General features: G+C 36.8%; 1 protein-coding gene across 1 annotated transcript; it reads left to right on the top strand.

Moving 5' to 3' along the window:
* The first annotated feature begins 1608 nt into the window (after positions 1 to 1608).
* Positions 1609 to 8543, top strand: LOC137731922 (MOB kinase activator-like 1B). Its single transcript, XM_068471184.2, has 7 exons — positions 1609 to 1783; positions 3068 to 3116; positions 3617 to 3725; positions 4531 to 4624; positions 5866 to 5999; positions 6097 to 6260; positions 8087 to 8543. The coding sequence occupies exons 1-7, from the start codon at positions 1761 to 1763 to the stop codon at positions 8159 to 8161; spliced, it is 648 nt and encodes a 215-aa protein (XP_068327285.1). The 5' UTR covers positions 1609 to 1760; the 3' UTR covers positions 8162 to 8543.
* The last annotated feature ends 336 nt before the right edge of the window (positions 8544 to 8879 follow it).

Here is an 8879-nt window from a genome sequence, read left to right as displayed (position 1 = left end):
ATTCCTTACTAGATTAGGTTTCCGTATCTTGCGGAATAAATATGGTCAATCTCAGCGAAGTCGTCGAACTTCACCCATTGATTCCGAAACAAGATGATGGGGCATTGCTGCTCCGTTTAGTCATCCTCGTAGCGGAAGTTGTTGAGTCTATGACCAGACTTATGAGGTATTCATATTCCGACCTCCCTTACAGACCCCGAAAAATCATGGTTCAATAAATTTTATAATATTTTTTAGATAGTTTCATAGTTGTAATGTAATACTTGAAAGGAAAAAATTCTCACTTCCTTATTATTGTAAGTAACAACACAAAAAGTAAAAAATCAAGCCGCAAAATTCACCCAACACTCTATGTTACCGACGGACCCCCTCACCCTATAAAACCTGTAAAATAGGCCTAGAATAATCAAAAGTTATTAAGGCCCTGTTTGGTATCCTATTTGAATTTTTTTATCATTTCTCAAAACATTTCCTCAAAACAATTTTCTTTAAGATTCAAAAACTTGATTGGTTTACAATTTAAAATTTTTAAATCTTACGACTTAAACAAGACAAAGAGATCTAAAGATAGGGGGTCACAGGAGAGCGAGAAAGAGGAGAAAGGAGGAAAGAAAGTAAGAGATGATTGAAGGAAAGAGAAAGAAGAGAGGACCAGATGAGATAGAGAGGAAGAGAAGTGAGAGAAATAACCAAGAGAATGAAGATAGCAGATTGGAGAAGAGACGAAAAAGGTAAAAAAAAAAAGAGGAGAGAAAGAAGAAAAGAGAGAGATAGATTTGGAGTGAGAGGGGAGGAGGGAGAGGAAAGAAATATGTTTTTAGAGAATATACTATATTTTCGAGTAAGTCTTGAGTTCAATTTTTGAAAATAATCATGTCAAACAAGTTTTTAAGGCCTAAAACTTGAAAATTGTTTTTGAGTTTAAAAAGTTGGATTCAAGTAGAGTACCAAACAGTAGGGGTGCAACTCGGGCGGGTTGGACGGATTGGAAGGTCAACCTAATCCTAACCCAACGTTTACAATTCGGGATCAGGTTCGGGTTTACTTGGGTTGGGTTCGGGTTGCCCAACTTTTTCAAGTTTTAATCGGATTCATACAAAGTTTGAATTAAAATACAAGAAATACCAAAGCTAGTACCAAAAAAAGAAAAAGAAAAAGAGGAACACTTCATTGTCCATAGCTAGTACTCAACTCTAGTCTTGTCCTTTGAAACTCTTGCAGAAAAACAAAGCTAGTACCTAACCAAACATAGATTACAAGCCTCCTTCAAGCAAAAATCAAAGTGTGGCTGCCAGAAAAACAATTGCTTTCTGCAACTCCATGCACTTTTCTATCATAATCCATCAAAAGTCACTTGTGAATCCTCTACGAAGGTGCAAAGGTCATTGAGAAGCATGTTGCACAGCTCAACCCAATTGGGTTCGGTTGGGCAAATGATCAACCCAACTTAACCCAATCAATGAACGGGTTGAAATTGGGTTAGGTTCTAGGAGGGGGGGGGGGTTATAACTAAAAAAAAAACCTGTTTGTTCGGGTTTAAGGTTGGATTGAATATGGGTTGGGCCAACCAAGTTGCACCCTTACCAAACAGGCCCTAAACTTTTTTTTGTTTGTTTCTTTCGTGTTTACAAAAAAAGTAAGGGCCTGTTCTTTTGTAAACCCGATCGCATCTCAAAGAAAGGCGAAGGAAATTGACTGTACACAAACCCCTATTCCTTCTCTCTCTCTCTCTCTCTCTCTCTCTCTCTCTCTTTCGAGCTATGAGTCTCTTCGGTCTGGGCAGGCAAGTTCAAACTTTTCATCCCCCCAAGAATGGAGCTTTCTTCCATGCGTGTTTCATTTCTGGTGTTATTTGGTTCTGAATCTTTTGATGGAAGTTTTTGTTTCGTTATTTTGATTTTCTGATCAGTTGATGACCGATGTGTTATGCTGGAATCCCTATCGCTTGATCTATGAAATTTGTGATTTGATGTATTCTTTTGGATTTTTTTCCTGCCACGGTTATATCTTTTTGTTAATCCACCATACTGATACTGTAGGTGTTGTGTAAATGGAATATTGCTTGGTAAGGAAAGTCAATGCTTCGTAACCATGCTGCCGTTGTTAGTTGTTAAATTTTAAGCATTTTTGTCGAGGGACTGTGGCTTATCTACTTCAATCTCTTTGTACAGTTTGCCAGTTTATTATCTGTCCCTTTTTAGAATTCTAGTGAAGTGGCAAAATACTTAGCAGAGTTTATATGCAATTTCTTGTTGGAAGGTATTGAGGTAGGGAGAAAGGATTGATTTGTTTGGGTGTAATATCTAGAAGGAAACCAGAGGGTGGTTTAGGGCGTGGGTGATTTGGTCAAAGAAAAATGGGGAGATGCTTGTGTAATGACTGTGTAGGTTTCCTTTGTAGAGGGTTCTCGTCCACTGGAAAGTTTAAGGATTTTGCGGATGTAAAAGGGTTGAATTCTTATGTAGGTGTGATGCATTGTTTGATTTTTGGTGGTGTTCCTTGTAAATAAAAGGAGGGTTTTTGACAGTTTTGGAGAGGAGGGCATGGAAGTTTGCAGGACAATGTTCGATTTGGGTTTTCCTTGTGGGTTCAGTCTATGGGCATTCCTTTTTATGCTGTATACTGTTGTTTTTGTAGGTGGCAGTTTTCTGTTATTCGATTCTACTGGTTTTTAGAATTTAATAAAATTTGGTTCTTAATAAAAATAAAAAAACAAAAGAATTAGACTTTTTGCTTCTGTCGGGACTTCTCTGTCAAAACATTTTGTGATTTTCATGATTGGAGCGGGAGTTTTGAACTGAGGGCTATTTGAGATGCTCTTCTATCAGTTGGTTTAGGTTTGTTTCTTTGGTTTTTCTGTTTCTTTTGTTGTTTTACATGCCATTTAGTTTACTTGTTCATGCTTCTTGTATTCCTTGTGTTTCCTCTTGATAAATAGTGTTTGTTATTTTCCTGTGTTAGCATGTGCATGTACATAAATGCAATTTTATTTGCTTCTTAGTTGTTTAGTACATTATGATTTTAGTCACTATCAATTTTGTAAAACTGAAGTTTGCTAATGGTGCAGAAACCAGAGGACATTCCGCCCGAAAAAAAGTGCACCTTCAGGGAGCAAGGTTGTTCACCTTTAATTAACTTGTTCTCCCTGAGTTTATTTATGTATCTAATCTATATTGGTTCATTGTTCTTCCCATATACAAAAGTTTTATTGAGTTTTAGTAGCTGTTTATACCCATATTATATGGGCATAAGTTGTAATTTTAATTTGCTTATTTTCTCATCTGATTCTTTTTACTTAGAAATTGAATTGTACTGATAAATATTTTTGTCCTTGCTTTTAGCTACTGCACGTATTTTCTCGTAGTGTTTAACCTCATGATGTGGGATTTAAAACTTTAAAACTTTTATGGTTTAAACCTGTACCTGTGAGTTTAAATCTCTTAAATGATAATATGGACAATTTGGAATGAGAAAGGAGCATGTTCAAACCTGACTTGAATCAGAAATCAGCATTCATGAAGTTATAATTTAAAGACGCAAAGTGAAAGTAACTGATTTTATACTACAATCATATAGGTTAACTGAAATCATTAATTTTTTTTTTCTCTTGATGCAGGGTGCTCAGCTTAGAAAGCATATTGATGCTACACTTGGTAGCGGCAACCTAAGAGAGGCAGTAAAACTTCCAACTGGAGAAGATTTAAATGAATGGCTTGCTGTCAACAGTTCTCTCTCTCTCTCTCTCTCTCTCTCTCTCCCTCCCACTCACACATCACAAACTGTAATTTATAGTTTGTTTTGTCCATTAAATGGTTGATACGTGGTTAAAAGTTTTGTTTCTTGTCAAAGGAAGAACATATGGTTGCATAAAATCTCTGTTTAGCTTGTTGTGTGATGTCTTAGACAGTAAAAGTTTCTATGTAAAAGGATTTACATGAAAATGGGACTCTTTCCTCCGAATTTCTTTTGTTTGGATGCAACTTGAAATATTATTTGAAAATATATTTATGTTTTTATGTGTCTCTCGTAGAAAGGATTGTGAGAAAATAGCTAGAATTTATAAGTATAGAATAATCAGTTGAAAGGGAGTGACTTTACTTCATAATATTACCATGTTCCAGACAAAAACCAGAAATTTGTAGGGCTTGCCTTTGTGTTTCTTCCAATTAAAGAAGGGAAAGAGGAGAGAAATGAGGTATTGAAGAAAAATGAGAGTCGAGGATAAAAATAGTAGGAATAGATAAAACTAAAACTAAGTACAAATACCATTTTACGTGTTGTTGCTCCTTCCTTCACATCTGATCTCGTGTTCCTCATGTCCCTGCACCCTGACTAAACGAGTAAAAAACACACAAAAAAAAAAAAAATGAAAAAACGCAACAATTGTGTGAATTTCATTTTCTCAAGTCTTTTAGGAAAAATAAACTTCGTTACAACAGTCAAGTACCTTCTTCCAGCAATTTTCTTTTTACTTCAATCTCTTTTGTGTACACTATTTCTAAAATGTTGTTGTCGGTGTTTTAATTTCAGCTGTGGATTTCTTCAATCAGGTCAACTTGTTGTATGGTACCCTCACAGAGTTCTGCACTCCAGAGAATTGTCCTACAATGACTGCAGGCCCCAAGTATGGGAGTGTATCTTTTTTTATTAAAACCGTTTTGCTCTTTCTTTCCTGATATCATTAGTTTTGTTTGGGGTTTTACCAATGTGTTACTGGCTTCTTGTCTTTCTACCAAAAGTCTCTGGGGAGCATGGAAACACACTAAGTACAAGAGTTTAAGAAAGCTAGATTTATTGATCCTGAAATTAATAGCAATTGGGTCCGTTTGCTAGTAGGTGTTCACATATTGATAGACTATAAATAAACTATTAATTTGACTATCTTATACTGACATGTTTAATGCAATTAATCAATACTACCATGAAAAGGATTAAGTATTCAATATCAATATTATTTAGATAAGGTAAACCTCCGTATCTGTTGCATATCCATATCCCCGCGTGTCAGATACGGGATACGGAGGTAAACCTCCGTGTCTGTGCGGGGTAGGATAAGATAAATGAAGCTTCTACCTATCTCTACGTCTTGCACCACCCTGTCCCAACTTTTGTGCTTCATGGGAAACCAACCTCCTCTTTTAAACAGTATGTGGACCTTTCATGCCTCAACTTCCCCTTTCTCTTTTGGATTTTATACCTTTCTCTCAGCACCAATGTATTAAAAGGCTCGCCTTAGGGCGCGCCTAGACGTCCTCTGAGGTTGGGTGTGTGAGGGTTGCCGCCTCTATTTTGAGGGAGTGGACGGAAGGCGTCGTTGGAGCCGCCTAGGCGCGCCTCAGGGGCTTTTTATTTTTATTTTTTATTGCTATATGTGTGCTCATTGTGCTTTGCATCCTCTATTTTATATATATATATATGCGTTTATATATATTGATAATATATGTGTACGCTCGGTGTATATTAAAAAATTTAGGTCCCATGAGGCTTCGCCTCACGCCTAGGCCGGGCTATCCCTCAGACGCCTTACCCACGCCTCACGCTTTTAACACACTGCTCAGCACCAGTACTTGCATAATTTTTTATACCATTCTGGTCATTCAGAATGTGGTTCGTCTGCTAGCCAACCTTTACCTGGCAGCTCTAGAGTTACTATTACATGAAATCAGTTTTGAAATACTGTCAGCAACTTACTACACTTTTTTCATGTAAAACTTCTGAAAAATTATGTACCCCCAATTTCTCTTTTTACCTGATGGCTTGGACAATTTTAACGACTGATCAAATTGTGCCTACAGTAACTTTTATTCTAATCCAGCTTCTGTTTTTAATTATGAAGTTTGGTTTTTGTTTATTAAAACTCTACAGGTATGAGTATAGGTGGGCCGATGGTGTACTAATTAAGAAACCTATTGAGGTTTCGGCTCCAAAATATGTTGAATATCTAATGGACTGGATTGAATCTCAACTTGATGATGAATCCATATTTCCCCAAAAGCTTGGTAATACTATTTATTACGATATCTTCTTTTCCTCATATTGTGTTGTTCATTTAATTAATATAATTCATTGTCTGTTCACTTTTTTTTTGTCATTCAGGTGCACCATTTCCCCCCAATTTCAGGGAGGTTGTGAAGACGATATTCAAAAGACTGTTCCGTGTATATGCCCACATATATCACTCTCATTTCCAGAAAATTGTGAGCCTTAAGGAGGAGGCCCATTTAAATACTTGCTTCAAGCATTTCATACTATTTACCTGTGTAAGTACTCTTACTATTGCAATAACTGTTTTCTTTTCTTTTTGAAAAGTATCTAGTTGTATGCTTATTTATTTAATCATTGTATCTTGTTGATGATGTCGATAACATTCTGAAATTGATTATCTTCTTGCTTTGACTTAAATTGGCCCTTGAATTAGGCACCCCTTTGGGGGCAATCCACGTGCCCTAAACTTTTGGGATCTGTTCTTGGATTGAGTGAGCAGGACAAAGGATTGGTGGAAAGGGGTGGGGGGGTGTGGGGGTGGGAGTGGTTTGATTGTGGTCTAGCTGTTGGTAAGGGGTCAACCAAGGTTTTGATAAAATGCATAAAACCAAAACACACCTCTGACATCAGAGTCACAACTCTCAAACTACAGCAGCTTCCCGATCTAATTAATTTATAGTAAGTAAACTCTCTCTACAGGGTATAGAGGGTGAAGCCCATAAGGAATCTGCGACTTTTCACAAACAGCGTTGAATTGTAACTGAGGAGTAACCCAAGCTAACCTGTGCAACCTCAACCAACTACTACCAGAGACCCCAATGTACACGCAAAATGTAAGGACAAGCTACTTCCAGATTCTGTCTCTCTTTTGCACAAAATACACCAGTCAGGAGACCGCCAAATATTGGATCTTCTCTGTACTGAATTGCAAGTGTTTGCTTTTCCGTGAGCTATGATCCTAGCCAAAACACAAACCTTAGGAGGAATACTAGACTTCCAAATCATTTTAGGAGACTGGAACGCAGACAGAAACTGCTTATCACAGTTACAATTGAAAAATGTCGTACATGGGAAGTAAATCTCTGCGAGCTAGTCCTTCAGCTCCCAAAGTACCTGATAGGAGTGAGTGATTTGACTTTGGAAATCCAGAGCAAGTTGTGTTATTTGTATTTTGCTAGGCTTGACATCGAGGGATAAAGGAAATTATCAAGGGCATCTGAAGCGCAAGTGAAGATCCTTATGACTGAGCATGATGGGGTCATCAGAAATCAAATATGAGTGATTCTAAGCTTACTGCACTTCCAATAGAATTTGAAAGAAGGGTTAGCGTGGATGTTCTTTTGGAGAACAAGTGAAAGAACCTTTGTAATTCACAATTGGCACAACCTGCTCTTGCTAGGTAATTCACCATTGACTATTAGCGAACTTAGAGGTAATGTAAGCTTGGATCCATCACATCATGGCTTGTAGGACTTGTGCCAACAACAAATGCAGATTGGTAATGAGTCACGATTGGTAGTGTCTGGAAGAACAGCCTCGATTCCTTTAGCAATGAGCTTTGAAATGATTTTATGTAGTGTATTGAAGCAGGAGATAGGCCTCAACTCGCTCACTTTGGATGTGTTGGGGGCTTCAGGAATAAGAGTGCCATCGTTTATTTTCTGCTTTAGTAAGCATACCTTGGTCACGCTTCCATTTATTGGGAAAAGCCGGTGGAATGTGTCATACAGTTAGAAACGTCTACTTTTGTGAAACTTAGGTTTGATTTAATTCCCCAAAAATGTGGTAGGAAGACATGGACTATGTACAGTTTGATTGTATTCCCAAAAATGAAGCTAGTGGGAAAAAGTACCAATAAATTGAGATGCTCAAACATTCAATTCAATTTTATCAAAAGCGGCATAGACATGTAGTTGTCCGAACACCTGTCATGGCTTTATTGTTATCCGATAAAAATTATATTCCTGGAATAAGAACATAACAGTTATGAGAGAACGATATTACTAATGCATAAGAGTCATGGCTTTATCTTACTTGATGGACAATACTTGTTGGCAAAGCCGTAGGCTGATTACATTATACTGCGTTTTTTCTTTTGCAGGAATTCGTGCTAATTGACAAGAAGGAGCTAGCTCCACTGCAAGAGCTTATAGAATCCATCGTTGTTCCTTATTGAACACGGTTTGCAGATCCCAATAAGGAAGCATATTTGAGTCAAATAATCTCTACTCATCTTTACAGCCTGCTACGTTGCGTGGTATAAATACTTTTTGTGCATATGCTGTGTGCCTTGGACTTGAAATGTTTATTCGCTGCTAATTTATTTCCATCTAAGATAGTGTGGAAAGAAAACGGGCAGAAGTTGCTCTTTGTACAAGCGGCTGAACCGGAAATGGCTGAAGTCGATCAGCTCAAGTTTTAGCTAGCTGGTTTTACTTTGTAGAAACATTAAGTGAGTGTTGTATTTGTATTTGTTGGTTTTACGTCAAAAACTAGTGGCTCGTTAAATTTAGTTTCAAACAATTTGGAGAATAAATAATGAATTTTTTGAAGCAATATGCTCCTTAAATTTCCTTAAATTTCAATTCTATACAACTAAGGAAATCTTTTAATTTATTTAAAATTGTAAATATTCAATTAAAGTACTAATGTATCCTTATTATGTAAATGTTTATTGAAATTAAGGGTAAAATAGAAAAAATAAGGACATGAATGATATTTTCAGAAAATGGTCGACAAACGGTCTCTCGATAATTTGCTACCAATTGTAGCATACTATGCATGTGCTTATTAAAATTTTAAAAATATATTTACAAAGAGAAAATATATAATGGTCGCTAAAGCATTTTTGTGACATCTCACATCGCCTAGGGGAGTGATCCTTAAATGTATAT

The sequence above is a fragment of the Pyrus communis genome, chromosome 16 (genome assembly GCF_041283825.1).
Source record: "Pyrus communis isolate YQ-2024b chromosome 16, ASM4128382v1, whole genome shotgun sequence".
Classification (NCBI taxonomy): Eukaryota; Viridiplantae; Streptophyta; class Magnoliopsida; order Rosales; family Rosaceae; genus Pyrus; species Pyrus communis.
This window is presented reverse-complemented; position numbering and strand designations above follow the sequence as displayed.